The 23,268-nt window shown below is 43.1% G+C and overlaps 1 protein-coding gene, 1 long non-coding RNA gene and 1 pseudogene across 4 annotated transcripts in view; 2 read left to right on the top strand and 1 right to left on the bottom strand.

The window, feature by feature from the left end:
- Positions 1-1,506: 1,506 nt before the first annotated feature.
- LOC105476680 (praja ring finger ubiquitin ligase 1) lies at positions 1,507-6,157 on the bottom strand. 3 transcript variants are annotated; one of them, XM_024791210.2, is made up of 2 exons: positions 6,029-6,157; positions 1,507-4,105 (listed from the first exon to the last, which is right to left on the bottom strand). In XM_024791210.2, exon 2 carries the CDS (start codon positions 3,879-3,881, stop codon positions 1,947-1,949), a length of 1,935 nt encoding a protein of 644 aa, XP_024646978.1. In that variant the 5' UTR covers positions 3,882-4,105; positions 6,029-6,157; the 3' UTR covers positions 1,507-1,946. The 3 variants fall into 3 exon arrangements, with proteins under 3 accessions (XP_024646978.1, XP_011731124.1, XP_011731125.1); XM_011732822.2 differs by having other exon boundaries at positions 1,507-3,783; XM_011732823.2 differs by having other exon boundaries at positions 1,507-3,777.
- On the top strand, positions 5,996-20,669 carry LOC139360680 (uncharacterized; annotated as a pseudogene).
- Positions 20,670-20,722: 53 nt separating this feature from the next.
- The window catches only part of LOC105476679 (uncharacterized), a 29,922-nt gene continuing 27,376 nt past the window's right edge, over positions 20,723-23,268 (top strand). Inside the window, exon 1 of the long non-coding RNA XR_984178.2 lies at positions 20,723-20,811. This is a non-coding gene — a long non-coding RNA (uncharacterized lncRNA). The remainder of the gene's footprint in view (positions 20,812-23,268) is intronic.

Raw genomic sequence — 23,268 nt, 5'->3', positions numbered from 1 at the left:
TGCTGCATAGTTTTAATTCCATACTAGCAAGGAACCCAGGTTGGGCTGAAGTGCACGCACCAATTGAATATGCTGATAGATAGCTACTACCCAAACTGTTCTCCAAGAAGACCGCTATAGTTTATATGCACACCAACCCCATGAGTCTTTTCGTTTCATCTCTTCCTAGCCCAAACTAGATATTATCATGAAGAAAAGCTATTGGCTTCTGATAGATGTAATATGTTTCATCGGTGTGTTAATTTACATGTCACCGATTATGAGTCAGGTTGAACTTGAACAACATCCAGCCTGTTGGAGATGTGCGGAAATAGCACTCAGAAACTGTCAGTAGGAGCATGAACAAGTACAATGACTTTGGAAAGCAATTTGGCAATATCTAGTTGGGGTGAAGATGCTCAAACCCTAGAACCCAGAAATTTCACTTCCATATACTTACCTCTAGAGAACTTCACACATGTGCACAAAAGGACATCTGTTTAGTATGTTCATTGCTGCAAAATGCTGGGAAGAACCTAAGTGTTCACCAGTAGGGAAATGGATAAATAAGGTGTGGTAATTCATACAATTAATATTTTGTATACAGCAGTTAAAACTGCATGAACTAGATCCACATATATCGAAACGGCTAAGTCTCCAAAACGCTGTTGAGCGTAAAATTCAAGTTGCAAAATGATATATATAGTCTATCAATTATATCCATTTAGAAAACATTAATACTGTATTTGATTATGAATATATACACACATATACATACATACACACACTCATATATGTGTCTAAAGACACACACAAGAAGTAAACACACCATTTTCTGGTGTGTTTCTTACCTCTGTGTAAGAAAGAAGGTAAATATTATGGGCTGAGGAACTTCACCTGTGCTTAAAAAAAATATATTTATTGGAGAGAGAGAGAGAGAAGAGAGGGGTGGCGGGAGAGAGAGAGAGAGAGAGAGAAAGAGAGAGAGAGAGAGACATCTCTGAAGCAAATAGAGCCAAATGTTAAAACCTGTTCACTCTGTGTAGGTGAGTACCTGTATTTTCCTATAGCACTTGTGTGGCATATTTTTTCTATTCCTATCTGTGTCACTGTGTTAAGCTATAAAATTCGCATATAGCTTTATTTTTTTGGACCCATTCCCTCTGAGAGTTTCTATTTTCTCAAAGGTGATTTCAACTCATTCATCCCTACATTCAGTTTGGACTTAATCCTGCCATTGTTTTGTTTCTTTACCATGCTTTCTTATTGTTTCTTTCTTTCCTTCTTTGTTTTCTTCCTTCTTCATCTATTTGACTTTTTCCCTGTAGTAGCTGGACAACCATACACTTTATTCCTACTTTTAAAGTCACTGCCCTCATTTTTTTTTTTTTTTTTTTTTTTTTTTGCGATTGTTGAAGTCAGCATTTCCAGTGAAACTAAAGTTTTTGATGCAAATGCAAGGGATCAATTATAAAGTCATTCAGTACCACTGTTTCAGACAAAACCAAAGAATTCCATTACACCATGTAAAACCAAAAGAAAAACTTTAATAAGCTTTTACAGCACTGCAATTACAGGAACATCGACCCATAACATGCAACAAAAATGATTTTGCCTTTTGGACATATTTAACAGATACACTTGACATTACAAGTAACAGCAACACATTCTACTGAAGAAAACAAATGCGATTTAACTTTCAGGTTAGAAAACGTATGTTCTTACTGCAATCTCAAGTAGCATTTATAAAGTTTAGTTTTCCCTTTTCTAACCTCTAAAAGATGATATGATTTTTAATGCAATCATACACAACTGTTTTCACATTGGAAATAATCACGAGGAATCAATAGGTTTAGGCTAACTGACTGACTGGTTTTGTTTCCATTGTTAATTTCAAGAGGGCTCCTGCAGTATTGTGGATTTCAGATGGGGAAAATAATCAGACCAGGAGTAAACAGCCTTGGTCTTTAGAGTGGGGGAGGGAACATGCAGCGGCACACAGGGCAGGTGCCTGACTTCTGAAGCCAGATGGACACACACGGCTTGTGGAAATAGTGGTGGCATGGCAGCTCAGTTGCCACCTCCCCCTTCACATATTCGCTACAGCAGATGGGGCAGCACATCTCCTGACCAACTGCGCCATGATCTTCAGTGACCAGGATCTCGGGAAGAGCGTCAATGCTCTCCTTGCTTGCTGGTGGATTGGCCACCTCCACATCCACTGCAAGAGACTCCAAGTGTGCAAGGGCAGTTTCCATTGCCTGGGCCAGGCGTTCTTCAAGTGCCATGTAGGTGAGGAACTGAGGATCCACATAGGAAATGGCTTCAGCCACTCCTAACCCATCTGCAAATCCATCAAAGAGGCTCCAATCCACTTCTAGGTCTTCGCTCACACTGGAGTCATCTTCAAGGTTGTTGTTCCCATCCAGCATGAATACCCCAGGCTGCATCAACTCATGACCAGAATCATTATCCCCCTCACTGCTACTCTCATTCTCATTGTACTGGAGCCAAGGAATTTCTCCTTCTTCCAGGGATGCCTGCTCTTCCTGAAGAGATGGTTCTCGAACTTCTTCAAGGTAATTGTTGCCATTGCTGCCAGCACTGGCCCCGGCGCCAGCCCCGGCACTGGCACTAGCACCGGGGCCGGGGCTGGCGCCAGTGCTGGCACTCACCTTAGCCTGTGGAGGTTCCCGCTCTTCTTTCCCCGGCAGAGTCTCCCAGCTTTCGCCACTGGAGGACAGGGCTTGCTCTCGGCTTCGATATTTCCGACGCAGAGCAGCAATCCACTCTTTGTCACTGTCAGAGTCTTCCTCGCAGTATTTGTAGTAATCATCACTGTGCGTCCAGAAGTCAGGGTCGGCCATGGTGTGTCGTCGTCTCGGCACCTTTTCTGGTTTCACTTGGTCACTCCTCACTTCCCGTTTGTCTTCAGGGTACTTTGGCTCAGAATAGCCACTTGAACTCTCGCCTCTGCCTCTTCTTGCTGGGCCATCTGAGTGGCCTTCATTGTCATTGGCAGTATCCCTCCACCTGGAAGTACTGTGTGGCATATCATCATCATCATCAGTATCAAAAAAAATTTTTGGTTTCACGCAGTTTGGACTTGCCAGGTTTCTGATTTTGGGCCTGACCACAGGTTCCTCTGCACTCTTTGAGGTGTTTTCCCCACCACCACAAATACTCACAGGAGCCCTGCTGGGACGTGCAGGTAAATTTTGCTCCCTTTTCTCCCTCTCCAAGCTGTCACCTTTTGTAGCCACCTTGCCTTCAGCAGAAGACGACTGTGAGGCCACACTACTTTGTGGAAGGAAGTCAGCTCTGCTAGCTGAGCATCTTGCTGCAGGGACTGGGTCTAACTTGTCTCGCTCCTCTCTCACATCACGGCTAAAACTAGAGAACTGTGGAGGTGGCCCAGCCAAAGACCTTGCCCCTTTCTCTGGGTCATACAGCTTATCATCTTTAAACTTGCCAGTTTTTCCTCTCGCTGGCGGTCGCTCAACAGGCCCAGCCCCCTCCTCCTCACTATCATCTGCCCCATAAGAGTCAATATGTCCATAGGTCATTCCTCTTCTGCTACCCGAAGCTCTGTACTCTCTTGGCGGATACCTGGAATAGTCCTCATTATCAATATTTAGGTTGGTTCCCGAACTCTCGCTGTCGTCCCAACTACGACGAGTAGTGGAAAATGGCGATCGGCTCCTCTTGGTGGTTTGACTGGAGGCTGATCTGTGCATTGGGACTTTGGAGTTCGTCTTTCTCTGGCTGGCAATCCTTTCCCGCTGGCTCGTGGGTGGCCTGAAACTGACATAAGCATGCCTTCTTCCATACCTCCTACCTGTATTGGACTGATACCCTCCTGTTGGATTGGGCCATACAGGCTTGCTAGATTCCTGACCCATCACTCTGACTTAGGAGGGTTTTCAATACAGCTGGGGCTGGGGCAGGAAGATTCCTGCTCCCTGCACACGTTTTTCAGATGGGAAAGTAAAATCAGTTTAGAATAAAGGAGCAGGGAGATTTATTTTCACTTCAGCAGGCAGGTAACTGAAAGAATAAGGGGCCTTTAAATTTAGTTTCACTTTCTTCTAAGGCCTGGAGTAGCATTCCAGTGACAGGTGTAGACCTGGAACACATTTTTAATGTTGGCAAAATGATTACAAGACTGGGTTTGCAGGAAAGCCAGACTTAGGGGAGAATCTGACGGAAGATGGGGGGTGACCGGACACTTGGAAGGTGGGTGAAGTACTGTAGAATTGTGCCAATGTGGGGAAAGGAAAGACTGCTGTAGTTTTCTTTTTATGGGGTGTCTGCCTTTTTCTGAGTGCTGCAAACATACAGGAGAAATGCAAATTGGAATAGAGTGGAAAATACAGATCGCTGTGTGCGCACAAGTGCCTATGTGTCTATCAAGAGGAGAGGGACAGGTGGAAGGGGACCAGCAATCCTGCAACAGAGGGATGTTTATGTTTGTAGGGGGAAAGGGTATGAGTGTTAGAATGATTCTGGATGTGGGTATGAAAATGACAGGCATGGGTGGGGTGGCTTTGGAGGAGAGGGGTGTGTGTATGTATGAGGAAAGGGAAGGTGTTTATGTGTGTCGCTGTATGTGTGGCAGCTGAAACTACAGAAGGATGCCCATGTTTATGTGTATGTCACAGGCAGGGGAGTGTATGGTTGGCAATGGAGAGGAGTGTCTGAGAGTTTGTGTGTGCGTATGTTAGTCAAAATGGGAGGCAACAATGGAGAAATGTCAGTGTGAGCAAATGCAGCAGGCACAAACGGAAGCGGGGGTCGGGAGTGGCGCAGCACTGGAGACGGATGCGCTTGAGGTGGATGGAACAGAGGCCGGCAATCAAAGAACGATGCCTGCCTGTGTGGATATGGCAAGCAGGGAAGCAGGTGGTGTCCCCATAGAAGGATTTATGTGAGTGTGTGTGTGCACCTCAGGGACCAGCGAAAGAGCTGTGTCTGACACACGTGGCAGAGAGATCAATAGAGGAGAGCATTTGAGGAGGGGGTATGAATGAGCATATGTGGCTGTATATGCATGTCACTGGCCAGCAATAGAAGGATGTCCTTATGTGTGTATATGACAGGAAGGAAGAAGGAGAGCAGCCTGAGGGGGTGTGTGAATAGGCATGTGTTCGCGAGAGCACGCAGAGGCCGAGCAGGGAGGGGGCCGGTGCTAGAGGTGTGTATGTGGTAGGCGGGTAGAGGAGGGGGAAGGCATGGGAGGGTGTGAGGGTGTGAGGGTGTGTGAGAGGGTGTGTGAGAGGGTGTGTGAGAGGGTGTGTGCTGCGTGTGCCTGCGCATGCGCGGGAGAGAAGACGCACTGGAACCTTGAGGATGGAGGGGCAAGGAGGGGGCTGCAATGGAAAGCTTCTCTGCGGGGGCGCGTGCTCGCGAGACATGGAGGGGTGTGGGGTAGGGGGTACGCAATGTCATAATAAGAGGTGGGAAAAGGCCATCAGCTCAAACGGGAGACCCAAACCGATGTAGCAGGGAAGAGGCAAAATGAAAGAAAAGGGCGTGCGTAGGTCTAGTTTTCCCTGAGAATAATTATTTTTTCCTCCTTACAATTTTTTCCCTGGGAACAGTATTTTTACCTAAAAATCTTAACCATTTACCATTTGGCAAAACAACAGCAAAATATGGGAAGAAAGGCCACGGAGTGCTCCGCAAAGGGGCCGAGGAGGGAAGAAGGAAGGAGAGGGGAGGAGAGGCAGGGAGAAGTGGGAGAGGGCCGCGACCACCACTACCCTCCCAATAGCGATGAAAGCCACTCGAGTGGGGACCGCGCCACACGAAAGGGGTTCCCGGCAGCGGAGGATGCGGCCCCAGAACAGGCCGATGTAGAACATGGGCCTCACTCTGCAGTCAGGTCCCGCGTCCGCCCCACCCCTTCCCGAGGGGCGAACCTGAAAAGCAGTTCCCAGGAACCCCGCAAAATCCTCGTCCCCGTGCCCGGCCACTCGCACTGCGCCCGACCACTCGCGCCACCGCCAGCGCCCGGATGAATCGAGGAAACAATCAGCCTTTCACTCACCAAGTCCAGAAAGCCACACGCTTTTCAGAGAAGCAGAGCTCTCGGACCTCCGACCGCCACGACCGCCAGAGCCGCTGCTCCCGGTCTCGAGCTCCTCCCCCGCCAGACAGCAGCGGGGCGGGTGGCGACTGCGGCGGCGGAAGTGATTGTGAAGTCAGCTGGAGCCCGCCCCCTTGATGTGGCGGGGGCGGCAGCTGCTCTCCACAAATCAGGGTGGGCCCGAAAGCATTATTTCATCTTAAATGATGAAATCGTCAAGGATACAGCAAAGGACAGCGAAAAATGTCACGAACACCCAGCTTTAACTAATGTTAAATATTTAGCTATATTCCCTTCTGTTTTTTTTTTTAATAAAATAAAATCTGCAAATTCTTTCTGATTAAGTCCAATGTGAGAGTAATTACGTTACTACATCACATCCTATGTTACGTGTTATGGTTGTACCGAAAGTATTAAACCTGTGAAACTATATTTAGGGTTGCAGTAAGCTTAAATTTTTTTAACCTTATTGTTAAAGCAAACTGAAGCTGTTTAGTGTTGAATTTGTTGCTGCTAATCACAAAACCAAGCTTCTCTATTCAAGAGATCATAAGACACAACACAGGTTCATATTCTGGTATTGCATTGCAGTTAAAACATATTACAGTTATGCCTTTTGGATTTATACCATTTTACTGAATTCTGAAGTCTTTAAATTGCGCTTTATAATGGAACTCTAATATTTACAGCCAATGTAAACATTTCCTATGTTCACAACAGTAGCAAAGTTTTGTTCTTACTGGAAACAAAATGCACAAGAGAACAAAAATCTTAGGGGTAGCAACATAATAGAAATAGAATGTATAACTTTCAAACCATTAAAGTAATAATATGTGGAACAAAGAGAAAAACTCATTCTGAACAAAGGTCAAGAAATGTTGCTGGGGGTGTGCAAAAAAAAGGATGCAAAAAGTAAACAAAAACGCAGGAATCTAAATATATCAGCATGCATTATGGGTTAACATCTCCTAATAAAAACCAAACTCTTATTTTGAGGATTTTGTTTTTAAAAGTCAAGTTATATACTATTTCTGTGAGTTTCACCTAAAGCAGAAATAGAAAAAATATATATATGACAGTAAAATACTAGCAGAAAAAAAGGAAGGGAGGGAGGGAATGAGGGAAAGAAAGAAGCAAAAAAAAAAGAAAGAAAGAAAGAAAAGGAAGGAGGAAAGAAACTCGTAACAACATCAATATCCTAAACATCGAGAACTCAGAGTAAAAAGCACTAAAGAGAACAAAACAGGTTGTTTTATTCACTCAGAAAGATACGACAAGCTGATGGTGTGTGCCTGTAGTCCCAACTACTTAGGAGGCTGAGGCAGGAGGATCGTGTGAGCCCAGGAGGTTGAGACTGAAGTGAGTGGAGATCACGCCACTGCACTCCAGCCTGGACAACCAAGCAAGATGCTGTCTCAAAATAATGATGATAATAATAATGATAATAATAATTGAACTTCATTGGCGAGAAATCTGAAGCTATCAATTTTTTAAATGGAGATACATTTTCTTTCTTTTTTTTTTTTGAGATACATTTTCATCTAGCAATTCTACTTCTAGTCAACTTCTCTGTTGTGTGTTCTATTGAGACACACAAGTGGAGAAAGATATGTGAATAGGAGTGTAGCAAGATAATGCAAACCACTTTAATTCTCCTCAACAAATAAATTGCTTAAATTTACTTAAACATGTTGCTTGGTGGCTCATGTACAGACATGGTGGCTGACACCTGTAATCACAGCACTTTGGGAGACCAAGGCAGGAGGATTGCTTGAGCCCAGGAGTTTCAGACCAGCCTGGACAATATGGTGAAACCCCATCTCTGCAAAAAAATGTAAAAATTTCCTTGGCACAATGGCACATGCCTATAGTCCCAGCCACTTGGGAGGCTGAGGTGGGAGAATCACTTGAGCCCAGGAGGTTGAGGCTGCAGTGAGCTAAGATTGCGCCACTGCAATCCAGCCTAGAAAATAGACTCAGACCCCGTCTCAAAAAAAGAAAGAAAGAAAGAAAGAAAGAAAGAAAGAAAGAAAGAAAGAAAGAAAGAAAGAAAGAAAGAAAGAAAGAAAGAGAAAAAGAAGAAGAAAGGAAATAAGGCAAGTATATACATACTGATCTAATATAAATATATTAAGTGAAAAAAGCATGTTGCAGAACAACGCATTTTTTTTTAAAAAAATGATAGTCACAAAAATTTATGTGCCAAACAACGTAGTTTCAAAATATATAAAACAAATACTGTTAGAAATATAAAGAGAGATCAGGAAGTCTGCAATTATAGTGGGAAACTTCACCTCATTTCTTATGGTATAGATAAATCAAATAGACTGCAAAATAAATAACGATATGAGGAAATGGGACAATACAATATACTGAATGTATATGTATTTTTGTTTTCTGTTTTTTTGAGACAGAGTCTTGCTCTGTCACCCAGGCTGGAGTACAGTGGCGCAATCTTGGCTCACTGCAATCTCCACCTCCCAAGTTCAAGCAATTCTCCTGCCTCAGCCTCCTGAGTTGCTGGGACTGCAGGTGCTCACCACCACACCCAGCTAGTTTTTGTATTTTTTGGCAGAGATGGGATTTCACCATGTTGACCAGGCTGGTCTCAAACTCCTGACCTCAAGCGATCCACCTGCATCGGTCTCCCAACATGCTGGAGTTACAGGCTTGAGCCACTGTGCCCAGCTTGTATATGTATTTTTGGACTCAAGAGAGGATACATTTTCTTTATAAAATATTTTTAAGTATGTCAACTATACAGAAAAGTAGAATACAAAATACACATTTGAATGCACCTGTCACATGGATTGCGCAAATTTTATTTTCTCCAGATCCTCAGATCCTTCTGTTTTTGAAACAAAATAGTACAGTTGAAGCTCTCACTTCATCCTATTCACTTGACCTCTCTCTTGAAAATAAGCCTTATTTGGAAGTTGATGTGCTCTCGTCTTGTTCATGTTTGTGTGTGTATATATATATATCTATGTATAGATAGATGTGTATATATGTATATGTGTATATGTATGTGTATGTGTATATATATACATATATGCATATATGTAGTATATATTTACAGATGTGTATATATATATCTGTGCATATATGTAGTATATATTTACAGATATATATATATCTGTGACCAATACACAATTTTTTTCATGTATTTAAATTATGCAAATGGTATCATTATAAATATATACTTTTGCAACTTAGATTTTCACTCTATTGATTTTTGAAACTCAGCAATTTTGATACCTGTAGATCTAAGTCATGCATTTTAACTGCTGAATATTACTGTATCAATTATCCAATATATTACTATAACGTATTATTGTATGGCCTTCTTTTGCATAAGTTATCTAATTTATCTCTTTTCCTACTGTTTCTGTTTTGTGCAATTATAAGTGAGGATTTCAATGAACATCCTAGTGCATGGCTCCTTGTGCCTACATAGAAGAGTTTCTTCAGGGCAGAGCTTCCCAACTGAGTTATAAGTGTTCTGATATATTGATCCCCTTAGATCTACAGGAAGGTAGCTCTGGCTTCAGCAGCTGCCCCTAGGGACTGTTGCCTCTGGCCAAGAGCACACTGTCTGTTTATTCCAATGAGCTGACACAATATTAGCATTTTAAATATATGTTCTGATGTGAAAAGGATTGAAATAAATTGCTCCAGTATAGAAACACTGAAATAGAATTTCTTGGTCAAAGAGTATGTTGTAGTTATCTATTGCTGTATAACAAATTTCCCTAAAACATAGCAGCTAAAAACAACAAACATTTATCATATCACGGTTTCCATGGGTCTGGAATCCAGGCATGGCTTAGTTAGGTGCCTCTGGCTCAAAGCTTCTTATGAGGTTGCACCCAACCTCTCATCTAGGGTTGCAGTCTCATTTGAAGGCTCAAGTAGGGTAAGAGGTCCACTTCCAGGCTCTTTTACATGGTTGTCGACAGGCCAAAGAAGACCCATTTCTAAGCTAATTCATGTGACTGTTGTCAGACTTTGTTTCCTCGTCATGTGGACCTATCCGTAGGCTTCCTAAGTCTCCTCACAGCATGGTAGCTGGAGAGAGGGAGAGAGAGATCCCAAGAGGAAAGATGCAGTGAGAGCCCATCACTTTTGCCATATCTTATTCATTAAAAACAAGCCATGGAATTTGTTCATTTTATCTAAGTTACCAAATTTGTGGCCATAGAGTTGTTCATAATACTTTGTATTATCCTTTTAATGTCCATGAGGTCAGTCGCAATGGCTCCTCTGTAATTTCTGATATGAGTAACTCTGTTTACTCTCTTTTTTTCTTGGTTAGTCTGGCTATAGGTTTCTCAATCTTGTTGACCTTTTCAAAGAACCAGCTTTTGATTGTATTATTTTTTCTCTACTATTGTTCTGTTTTCAATTTCATTGATTCCTGTTTTAATTTTATTGCCTGTTTTTTTCTACTTACTTTGGACTGAATTTACTCTTTTATTTTCTAGTTTCCTAAGATGGAAGCTTAGGTGATTTATTTAAGGTCTTTCTTATTTTCTAATGTATGCATTCAATGCTACAAATTTCCCTGTAAGCACTGCTTTTGCTGCATCCCACATATTTTGGTAAATTATCTCAAAATACTTTAACATTTATCTTGACACTTCTTCTCTAACCCATGTTTTATTTGAAAGTGTATTGTTTAATCTCCAAATACTATATGATTTTCCAGCTATCATTCTTTTATTGATTCCTAATTCAATTTCATTGCGGTCTGAGAGGATACTTTGTATAGTGTCTATTCTTTTAAATTTGTTGAGGCATGTTTCATGGCCCAGGATGTAGTCAATCTTGGTGAATGTCCAATGTGAGCTTGAAAAGAATGTGTATTCTGCTTTTGTTGGATGAAGTTGTCTACAAATGTCCATTAGATCCAGTTGATTGATGGTGCTATTCAGTTCAACTATATCTTTACTGATTTTCTGCCTGCTGGATCTGTCAATTAGTGATAGAGTGGTGTTGAAGTCTCCAACTATAATTATGAATTCATCTATTTTTTCTTGAAGTCCTATCAGTTTTTGACTCATATATTTTGATGCTCTGTTGTTAGGCACATACACATTGAAGATTGTTACGTCTTCTTGGAGAACTGACTCCTTTTTCATTACATAACACCCCTATTTGTCCCTAATAATTTTCCTTGTTCTAAAATCTGCTGTGTCTGAAATTAACATAGCTAATCTGGCTTTCTTTTGATTACTGTTAGTATGGTATATATTTCTGAATCCCTTTACTTTTAGTTTATCTCTGTCTTTATACAGTTGGTTTCATGAAGATAACATATAGTTAAGTCTTGTTTTTAAAATCCATTCTGATAGTCTCTTTTAATTGGTGCATTTAGATCATTCACATTTAAAGTGATTACTGATATAGTTGGATTAATATCTACCACACTTGTAGTACTTGTAACTATTCCCTATTTGATGCCCTTGCTCTTTTTTTTTTTTTTTTTTTTTCTTGTTGATGGAGTCTTGCTCTGTCACCCAGGCTGGAGTGCAGTGGCTCAATCTCGGCTCACTGCAACCTCCACCTCCTAGGTTCAAGCGGTTCTCCTGCCTTCACCTCCTGAGTAGCGGGGATTACAGGTGCCCACCACCACACCCAGGTAATTTTTGTATTTTTTTAGTAGAGAGGAGGGTTTCATCATGTTGCCCAGGCTAGTGTTGAACTCCTGACCTCAGGTGATCCACCCACCTTGGCCTCCCAAAGCGCTGGATTACAGGTGTGAGCCACCATGTTCAGCTTTTTTTGTTTTGTTTTGTTTTGTTTGTCTTTTTGTTTTTTTGAGATAGAGTCTCACTGTGTCACTCAGACTGGGGTACAGTGGTGTGATGTCAGCTCACTGCAGCCTTGCCTCCCAGACTCAAGTAATCCTCCCACCTCAGCCTCCTGAGTAGCTGGGACTGCAGGCACACACCACCATGCTTAGCTAACTTTTTAACTTTTTTTGTAGAGATGAGGCCTCCCTATATTGCCCAGGCTGGTCTGGACCTCCTGGGCTCAAGCGATCCTCCCACCTCACCTCCCAAAGTGCTGGGATTACAGGCATGAACCACTGCACCCAGCTTCTCTGATTTTAATTAAGCATTTTATTCTCTCCTCTCTTAGCATATTAAGTTTACTTTTTATTTTTACTTTTTTAGTGATTAGAGCTTGCAATATACATTTACAACTAGTCCAAGTTCACTTTTAAATAACACTATAACTCCTCATGAATAGTGCAGGCACCTTGTAACATACTATTTCCAATTCCTTCCTTCAGTCTCTTATAACAGATTTAATAATCATTTCTGTCATTCATTTCATTAGTATATATACTATAATCATTCAACATATTGATACTATTATTTTGAACAAGCTGTTATTAGATCAATTACTAACAAGAAAAACAAAATATTTTATTTTATTTATACCTTAATTTATTTCCATTTCAATGTTCTTCCTTTCTTTACGTAGATTCATATTTCTAACCAATATTATTTTTCTTCTCTCTGAAGAACCTCTTTTAACATTTCTTGCAAGGCAATTCCTAGAAGTGACATCATAATACTTTTGCCACATTCTATTTATTAAAGGTGAGTTACTAGGCCTAACCCACATTCAATGGGAGGAGATTACCCAAGAGCATGCATGGGGGCAGGAGGAGGCCATCATGAGGCATCATGGGGGCAGGAGGATGTTGGAGCATTTCAACCTTAATAAATATTCCCAATCTGTTTTCCAAAATGGTTATAACAATCACATTTTCACCTGAAGTTTATTCACATCTCTGCTTTTGGTGAGTATTCGCCAGATCCTCACCACTCTTGATATAAGCTTTAAAACTGTTGCCAATCTGATGAGTATGGAACACTGGCTTTGCTTTTCCCTGAATTACTAGAGAAGTTAAGCATCCTTTCACAGTTGTTGACCATTTAGATCTCTTCTCTGAATTGCTTGGTCATATCTTTTGTCCGTGTTTCTACTGGGGTTGTTTTTATGGTTATTGATTTCTAGGAGTTCTTTATATATTCTGAATACCAGATGTCAGCTGTATTTGTACCATTGCAACTATCTTCTCATAGTCGGAGTTTTCTTTAAATGGAAATATGAAATTTTAAAAGCAGTTAAAATAAACCATGGGAGAATGTTTTTTTTTATAATCCTGGAATGGAGAAGACCTTTGTAAGTTCAACGAAATATACAAGAGAAAAAAAGAGAGAGAAAGAGAAAAGTTTCAACTACATCAAAAAAATCTTCTGGCCAGCAAAAAATAAACAATTCTAAGTAAAATAAAAGAAAAATGAAGTGCCAGGCACAGTGGCTCACCTTGACAACTTGAAGCCAGGAGTTCAAGACCAGCTTAGACAACATAGCAAGACCCCATTTCAATTAAATATTTGCTGCTAATTGCATAAAGGACTAATTTCCCAAATACATGAAGAGTTCCTATAAATCAATAAAAGGCCAACAAACCAATTTTAACATGAGCAAAGGATACCAATAAACATTTTATTAGAAAGGAAATACAAATGGTATTTCAACATGTGAGAAGACATTCAAGCTCAATTATACAAATAAAATGGAATATGATTTCACCCATCAGACTGAGCAATGAGAGACAGTTTGATAAACACTGTTGTTGAAGGTGTGGAGCCACAGGCAGGCATCCTTCAACATTGCTGGTGGTAGGGTGAGGGTACTTGGTAGTTAGAGCCTCTGTAGTCAGCAAGTTGGCAATAGCTATCAAATTACTAATGCACATACTTTTTGGCCCAGAAATTCTACTTCTAGGAATTTGCTTACAGATATACTTGCACATGATTGAAATGAAATATGTGCCATTATATTCCTTACATCACAGTGTTGTTTTGAATAGCAAAAAACTAGAATGAACCTAAACATTTATCAAAAGGGAAATGAATAGTTGTGACGGTGGAAGACCTACTGTAACACAGCTAAGATGCAGACTCTAATGCTAGTTGTATCAGAAGGGATAAATCTAGAAATCAATATTGAATGCAAAAAGTGAGTTGTAAGAGGGTATGTATATTACAATAGCATCTATATATGTTTTAAAAGCACATAGGGGGCATTGTAGGTTTGAGATTGTTCTATCTTCTCAGAGAATTATTTATTTGATCACCAATAAATGACATAATGATATACCTCTAATAAGACTTTTGGTATAAAGGTCAATCCTGCCAGCAATTCTACTTTCCAGTTTTTGTTGTTGTTGTTGTTGTTGTTGTTGTTGTTGTTGTTGTTGTTGTTGTTTGAGATGGAGTCTCGCTCTGTCGCCCAGGCTGGAGTGCAGCAGCATGATCTCAACTCACTGCAACCTCCACCTCCTGGGTTCAAGTGATTCTCCTGCTTCAGCCTCCCGAGTAGCTGGGACTACAGGCTCATGCCACCATGCCATGCCAAGTTAATTTTTGTATTTTTAGTAGAGACGAGGTTTTGCCATGTTGGCCAGGCTGGTCTTGAACTCCTGACCTCAAGTGATCTGCCTGCCTGGGCCTCCCAAAGTGCTGGGATTATAGGAGTGAGCCACCACACCCAGCCTCCAGTTTTCTTTTGTTAAGATTTTTTTCTGGCATATTTTTACTCATCTTCTAAAAATATTTTTAAGGTAATATCTTTATAATTACACACAAATATTTATGTAATTTTAGACCCAGTCATAAAAGAAACCCTATGTGCATGCTTTATTAAAACTATAGTCCTTTCTCGGCTTGGGCGGCGGGAGGGCTGGCAGCAGCCAGCCAGGCCAGCTTCGCGAAGGCTCTCCAGGCGCCGCAGCCCACAGGCACCCGGCACGGGAGGCACGCGCCCTCCCCGCCGCCAGGATTCCCAAGAGGAAGGTCTGCTCCGCCTAAGGGGCCGCCAAGGAAGAGCCCAAGAGGAGATTGGCGCGGTTGTCAGCTAAACCTCCTGCAAAAGTGGAAGCAAAACCGAAAAAGGCAGCAGCAAAGGACAACTCTTTAGACAAAAAAGTGCAAACAAAAGGGAAAAGGGGAGCAAAGGGAAAACAGGCCAAAGTGGCTAACCAAGAAACTAAAGATTTACCTGCAGAAAACGGTGAAAGGAAAACTGAAGAGAGTCCAGCCTCTGATGAAGCAGGAGCCAAATCTGGTTAGTGCCATATACCATGTCTTATCGGTGGTCCCTGTCTCACTTCTTGTACAATCCAGAGGAATATTTTTATCAACTAAATAGTTGGTAAATTTACAAAATTGCAAATGTAAATGCAAGTTTTTTAGTAGCTCTAGAAACATTTTTAAGAAAGAGGGAATCACACCTCATCCCATTTTTTAAGTGTAAATGCTTTTTTTTTTTTTTTTTTTTTTTTTAAGGTGAAATCATTTGCTGGTTGTTTATTTTTTGGTACAACCAGAAAATAGTGTGGGATATTGAATTATGGGATGTTTTGACTGTCTCGGGTGTCAGCTTAACATTCCGTAGATGGGGGTTAGTTTTTATATCCTGTAATACAAAGCATATTAAATGGCAATATGGAGTCAGTCCTGCATTTAATGTCTTGAACATTTTAAATTACTTCTATTCCCATGGTTTTTTTTTGTTTTTGTTTTTTTGGTTTTTTTTTTAGTAGAATTGTTTCCTAGAGAAAACCACTCTTTGATCATGGCCCTCCCTGTCAGAATTGTATGCACTCTATAACATCTTTGGTTGTGGTAGTCCTGTTTTCCTGATAACTTTGTTACTGTGCTGTGAAAGATTTAAAATTTGAATATGTAGTGTACATGCTATTCAGTTGTGAATTGGTGGGATATATAATAGCTTATCAACATGTGAAGGTACTGGTACTTGATAGCCTCTTTTTTTTTTTTTGAGGCGGAGTCTTGCTCTGTCGCCCAGGCTGGAGTGCAGTGGCCAGATCTCGGCTCACTGCAAGCTCCGCCTCCTGGGTTTATGCCATTCTCCTGCCTCAGCCTCCCGAGTAGCTGGGACTACAGGCGCCCACCACCTCGCCCGGCTAGTTTTTTGTATTTGTTTTAGTAGAGACGGGGTTTCACTGTGTTAGCCAGGATGGTCTCGATCTCCTGACCTCGTGATCTGCCCGTCTCGGCCTCCCAAAGTGCTGGGATTACAGGCTTGAGCCACCGCACCCGGCCTTGATAAGCAGCAAAGTCACTGGAATAACTTTAAAAAAGAATTACAATACATAGCTTTTTAGATTTTTGTTACATGTGTTAAGAATTGTGTACAAATCGAAATGTCTGTACTGATCCTTAACCAATAAAATCTCAATTATGAAAGAAAAAAAATTATAGTCCTTTCTATTTTTACTTGCTTCCCACCTCGGCCTGTATCAGTACTCCCTCCACAACCTATGTCAATAAACTAGTATTCATTATTCCATATTTTTCTTCATACTTGTGTAATCACATACAAACATATGCATACACATATATGTATACTTTTGTGTGTATATACATATACACATATGCAATACATGCACAAGTTTTTATTTGTCCTTTTTTATTAAAATGAGGTTATATACATACTCTTCCAGTTCATATTCTTCTCACTCAACAACACTCCCTGGAAATCAATCATATGGATCTAATTACTAATCTTCAATGGTTGCCTAGTACTTCATAGTGTGGATGTGTCATAATCTACTCAGCTATTAACCTATTGATAGGTTACTATGATTTTTAGGGTTTAAAAAAGCTGTAAGTAATTATGCAATACACATCTGTTATGGTTTGAATGTCTCCTCCAAAACTCATGTTGAACTTTAATTGCCAATGTAATGGAATTGGGAGATGGGGCCTTTAAGAGGTGATTAAGTCATGAGGGCTCCACCCTCTTGAATGAATTAATGCCATTATTGTGGTAGTGAGTTAGTTACAGAGGGAATGGGTTCCTGATAAAATGATAAGCTTGGCTTCTTCTTACTCTGTGCTTTGCATGCTCACTTCCACCTTTTGCCTTCCACCATGGGATTACCCTCACCAGATGCCAGTGCCATGTCCTTGGACTTCCCAACCTCCAGAACCATGAGCCAAATAAACTTCTGTTCTTTACAAATTACCCAGTCTGTGGTATTCTGATACATCAGCAGAAAATGAACTAAGACATCTTTGTCCATATAGGACCTTAAGTACTGGGGTTTCCATTCTTACAGGATGATGTCCCAGAAGTAGGATTGCTAGGTCAAATGATGTGCATCTTTTTATTTTAATAAATGGTGTCAGACTGCTTTCCCCAAAGCTTAGAGCCTTCTCACTTCCTCAACAATGTGTGGCCCAGCAGCCTGGCTAACTTGACTTATTCTTGGCAGAGATTCCTCTCCAAAGAATTTGAAATTCAAAAGGAGACACACAGAGATTGAGAAGATTGGAGCTGTGTCATATTCATATCAATCAATTCTGAAAACAAGCCCAATATCTTGAAAATACAGTCTTAGTTTTTGCCCAAGTTAGCCAGAGTTGAATTCTGTTGCTTGCAACCAAAAGACACTAATAAACCGTAGTCATGGACTGAGACCTCAACCTGGTCACAAATCCAGCCCTGATCCCAACTACGAATTCAACTCTAATCCATGCCATAGACTTAATCCTCACCCAGGTTGGAAACTGAGGGTCATTCCTGGCCCCAGACTTCACTGTACACTGCCTGCCAAGAACTCCTCTCCAAGGGATGTTCCTGGCTGCCAGTGGATACATTTCAGTGGAAACATTTCGGCCAAACGTATCCATAGCCTGGGACCCAAAGTTAAGGCTTCTTTGTGGCAACCAGTGCTGATTACTTCTGGAGACGGGGGAATTTCTTGTGAAGAAAAATTTGTAAAATCTAAGAGATATTTTGGGGACATCTGGGTTGCAGGAAATAAAAGATCAAAAGGGAACACGGTTCTGGGGTGAAGGTTTAGTTTGTGGAGGCAGATAATAGGGATATGAGGGAGCCAAGTGTCTGGAGCTGAATGGGGCTGGGCTGAATCCCCTGCTGGAGCCTACATGGGTCTCTATGAGAGAGAGATCCCGTGCTCCCAGGATAAGCTCAGAGGAATTGTCACCAAGAGGTCCGGGCAGCCTGTGACCCACAGTCTTCCTTCTTTGTCTCTCTCAACATTCTGGCACTGCCTCAACTGGCCCAATGGGCCCCCATGAGGCTCAGGCCCCTTTCCCCACTGTTCTGACACAGGCCCCAAAGCCACCTGCCACTTTCTCCTTCCTTCCAATTTCCCTCCCATCATCTTTTCCCCTGGTGTATCTTCTCACTGCATGCCTCCTGCTGAATTTCAGGGATTAGGACTGTCTACCATGGGACACAGCTCCCTTCTCTTCTCCCTGGAGCCAGGAGGTTCTTGCCAAATCTGGCCCCAGCCTCACCCCAAGGATCTCTGGAAGGAATTAGGCAGAACTTGCTGGGTGTGTGACTGGAGAGACAAGTCAAGAGTGTGGAGAGGGAACTACCATTTGTCAAACACCTATTATTATATACCAGGTAGGGAGTTAGTACTTAGCTCCCCTATTTAATCTCCACAGCAAGTCAATGAGATAGCAATTTTTATGGTCAGATAGGGAAGCTGAGGCCCAGGTATGTTCAAAGATTTGTCCAAGGCTACTCAGCTAGAGGTGGCAGAGCTGGGATTTGGACTCAGGACTGTTGAATCCAAAGCCAGCTCCTTCCAGGACTTAAACAAGAGGAATGTAGTGGCCTCAATTTCTGCCTAAAAGAGAGGCCCTACCAGGTAGAGAGTTCCCTGGTGGAGGCCTAGAGCACCTTCCTGGACCCTGGGCCCACTCTGTAGGGAGGGCTAGCTGGGTAAGAGCTGTACTAGAGGGGCAGAGAAGCAGGTTTCTCTCACCCCAACCCCTGCAGGTTCCACTCAGGCAGTGCTGGCCTCCCTCCTCCCATAGTGTCTCCCCACTCCCCTTATTCCTCTGTGCTTCCATCAACAGGGAGAGAAGAGAGCCAGCAGACAGTGCTGAGAGTAGGGTAAGCAGAGTCAGAAGACCAGACACAGTTCATTCACAGGCAAGAACTCTGGGCTGCTCCCGCTTCACTGTTCCCATCAGGGCAATGGGGCATGGGGGGGTGTATAAGACGATGGCTGAGACCATGTCATCTCCACCAGTGCATGTGTGGTGAGGCCTGCCTGGGCAGGCAAGCACTGTGACCATGTCAGTGGAGATGACTTTGTCCACAGAACATGATTCAGGGGATAGCAAGGGCAGGAGCTAGGGTAAGCCAGGAAGACACATCAATAGCTGGTACAAGAGCTCTGTTAGGCCCTGCCTGGGGTCCAAGCCCTGCCTCTGGCTGCCCCATCATGACAGAAAGGTGGAGGATAAGCAAATGAGAATCTGTGGTTAATAGAAATGGGGACTTTTTGAAAAGAGGAACACTACAGGAAGTACAAGAAAGTAAGAAAGGGCTGGAAACACTCTCCTGGTTGTCCTGAGAGGGAGAGGAAATTACACCTGTAAGAAAAAGCTTGCCTTTAGATCTCCACAGAGGCAAGGGGCACTGTGTGGCTGATTAAGCGGCGTTCTAGTTACAGATCTGATACCCCTGCTTGCTGTACAACCCTGAGCAGGTCTTTTATTCCTTTCCGGGTCTCAGTGTTTCCATCTGCACAGTGAGAATTTGGACCCAAATGTTCTCCAAGAGCTCTGTCAGCTCTCAAATTCCAGCATCTTCTCCAAACCTGCTCTGAGTCAAGCCCCTTGAGCATGGCTGTGCCTCAGGCACTGATGGTTGTTTTAATGTGCTGATCAGTAGTGGAAGTCACAGTAACATTGTGACATAGGGGTGGTGTGCGTTGGGGTCATCCTAGGATCCAACATGAACTCCTCACCACAGCCTAGAGGCTTGAGTGGATTAATGCCCTGCCCATCTTTCCAGCCTCCCCTCTCCCTCTCCAGTTTCCCCTGACCTCCTTTCCTTGCCTGGGACATATCAGACTCGTTCTTGCTTTGGCACCTTCACATACACTGTTCACTGTACTTGGAATGCAGGATCCCCACCTCTTTGGTAATTCTCTTCCTTTTGATCTTAGCTGAAATGGCCTCTCTTCCAGGAAGTCTTCCTGGGTCCCTAGCCTAGGCCACCTCCCACTCTGAAACACACTCATAGCATCATGATAAGATCACAGTAGTAATTGCTTGTACCATACAAGTATGTTTGTATCTGTCTCCCCTCCTCAATTATTATCAGCTCCCTGATAGCAAGACCCTTGTTTATCTCATTCACAGCTCTACCCTTGGTGTCCAATAACCCAGGAAACTTTTAACCAACAACTATTTCTTGAAAACAAAACCCCTAGAAGCTGCCATGTGCTATAGACTTACTGGGCGCCAGGCACAGACATACAACATCTCATTGGATCCTTGGATGATGCCCTCCCTACTTATTTCTTAGGTGCAGAGATAGTGTGGCAGAGAGCTGATGGGTTTTGTCCTTTCAGAAGATCTTTGTCCTGGACCAGTTGGCTGGGATGCGCAGAGCTGGGCCTGGCAAGCAGGTCTGCCTGTTTTGCGCCTCCTTTATTTGCTTGCCACCACTCTTCGGAGAGGAGCAGCAGCTGTGGCCGCTCCTCGTGTTCCCATAGCAACCAATGCTTACCTCCCGCTCACACTGGTTCCTAATTGCCTGATTACGCATCTTCTCCCCCACCAGCTCGCCAGCTCGGGAGCTTCTTGAGAGCAGGGTCCATGGCAGGCTTTGCTCACCATTGCGTGGCTCCAGACTCAGTGAGTATTAGTTAAATGAACAAAAATGAATGCATGACCATCCATGCACATGGGTTTTTACAAGCTTTCATCAAAAACAAGGCACCTGGCAGCCTGTAGTGGCTGGGGGGAGGGCGAATTTGAGGACTCAGTGCTCCTGGCTCACCTCTGCTTAGTGGCGTGGGTGGCCAGCCCCCCTTCTCCTTTCTCCCCTGCTGCCTGGGGAAGCTCTTTAGAAAACAGGCAAGACAGCCTGCACGGTCATGGCTGCTGGCAGGAGGGGGATGCTGGAGATGGTGTGACACCCTCCCCTACCAATCCCCCCACCCCTGCTCCGCCATGCACAGGCACACTCGAACTCCCTCACCACCTCCTTCTGATGGAAACCATCTCAAATGGCCAGTTTTTGTTTTAAGAATTACCAGAAACAATTGAGCAGCCTATCCAATTCTAATGCTCTGTTCACAATCTCACCAGTCAGCCCCTTTACTCTGTTCCCATTGCCATCATGTTAATCCCACTCACCACCATCTTCCACCTGAGCTGCTCCAACAGCTGCCTCTCTGTCCCACTTCTGTCCTCTTCTCTTCCCCCTCCTGCCCTCCCTCACCCCATCTTCCGTGGCACAGACAGAAGGAGTGTCCCAAACAGAAATCATACCATGTTATTCCCAGCCAGACTCACGAGGGAGGCAGGTGCATTTTTTACTATTTTTGTGGCATGACAGAGTCTGTGTAAGTCACCGAAGTGCCTAGAGGGGGAGCAGGCAGAGCTACTAGTCCATTAACTTAGTCTTTAAATGTTTGTTTCCTTAAATGTTTGGCTTTGGACCACACATAAGCTGGTGAGTCCAGAGCTCACAAGGATGGGACCAATATGAGTTTTTACCCTAATGGAAGAAACAGAAAAAAAACAAAAACAAAAAAAAAAAACAAAAACTGAGACGTGATCCGCACTTTGTAGAGGGTGCTATGGGAATGTACAGGGAAGTATGTTTGTGCGGAACCAGAGGAAGAAACATTTGAGCTGGACTTCCTATCAGAAATTGTTGGTTGCAAGCAACAGAAAGCATCTCTCATTAACTTAGGAGAGAAGGGAATTTGTGGGGTTGGAGGGGTAAGCTATAGGGAGCTTACAGAATCAAGAGAAAAGCTAGAGAACCAGATATGGAAATTGACATAAGCAAAGGCACTTCTTGGGGAGGGGTTGGGAAGGAATAGGAAGCAGGAATGGTTTGATCAGGATGCTGCCAATAAAATGAATGAAATATGTTTCCTCTATTCTTATATTCCTTGTTCCAGATTCAAAGTCCAACGAGAGTGTCCAGTCACCAAGCTTAGTCACATGCTCTCCTCCTGGCTATACTGGGCTGGGGAGGGGAAGGCAACTTCCCTTTGGCTTCTATGAAAGGAGGCATGCATAGATTTATTGTTTCGCCAACATCACCCACAATCAGGCAGAGACAATTCACTAAACGGGAGCCTAAGGAAAGGGGAGGAATGAAGGCTGGGAAGCCACAAACCAACAAATGTCCACTCTCTGCTTGATGGCAGCAAAAAAAGAGGAAGAGGACATTCTAGCCAGAGAGAACTGAATGGACAAAGAAAGAGCTGAAGCCTGCTGTGCTCATGGCAGGCAGGCAGCAATGTGTGACTGGGGTGTAAGAAGAGGAAGGCAAAGAGATACAGATGAGATGAGAACAGGGAGAAGACAGATCACAGTGTGTCCTGTGGAGTGGGCCCTAGGGAGCTAGTCTCTAGGGGTGGGGGGGTGGTTACCACATTGGCATTTTAGAAGCTTCACACTGGGGGTGTCAAGAATGGATCAGAGATGGCAAAGTTGGAGATGGGGAGACCTGCAAGGAACTCTTGTAGGCAAGAGATGATGAGGCCTGAATTCCAACATCGGCCATGAAACGGAGAGAAGACAATGGATTCAAGAGCAATTCAGGACCTAGAATCCTGAAGTTTGAGAGGGTGGAGGAGGGAGAGGAGTAAGAGATGACTGTGTGTCAAGAGGGAGGAGTGAGTTTGGGAGAGTTTGTGCTTTCTTCACGGACTTCAAGAAGCCCACAAAGAATGGGTGTTCTCTCAGTACTCATTCAATCAGTAGTTAATGTCAGCCTGGCCCCACTAGTATGTACTGTATTGAAAAAGGTGGGGAGAGAGAGTGAGAACTTTTTTTTTTTTTTTTTTTTTTTTTTTTTTTTTTTTTTTTTGAGATAGAGTCTCATTCTGTCGCCCAGGCTAGAGTGCAGTGCAACTTCACTCGACTCACTGCAACCTCCACCTCTCGGGTTCAAGTGACTCTCGTGCCTCAGCCTCCCGAGTAGCTAGGATTATGGGCGCATGCTGCCACACCCAGCTAATTTTTTTTTTTTAGTAGAGACGGGGTTTCACCATGTTGGCCAAGCTGGCCAACTTGTGACCTCAAATTACCCACCCGCCTCAGCCTCCCAAAGTGCTGGGATTACAGGCA

Source organism: Macaca nemestrina, chromosome X, assembly GCF_043159975.1.
Source record: "Macaca nemestrina isolate mMacNem1 chromosome X, mMacNem.hap1, whole genome shotgun sequence".
NCBI lineage: Eukaryota > Metazoa > Chordata > Mammalia > Primates > Cercopithecidae > Macaca > Macaca nemestrina.
This window is presented reverse-complemented; position numbering and strand designations above follow the sequence as displayed.

Coding starts and splice junctions, on each gene's coding strand:
- LOC105476680 (XM_024791210.2), bottom strand. CDS start 3,881: ATGGGTCAGGAATCTAGCAAGCCTGTATGGCCCAATCCAACAGGAGGG.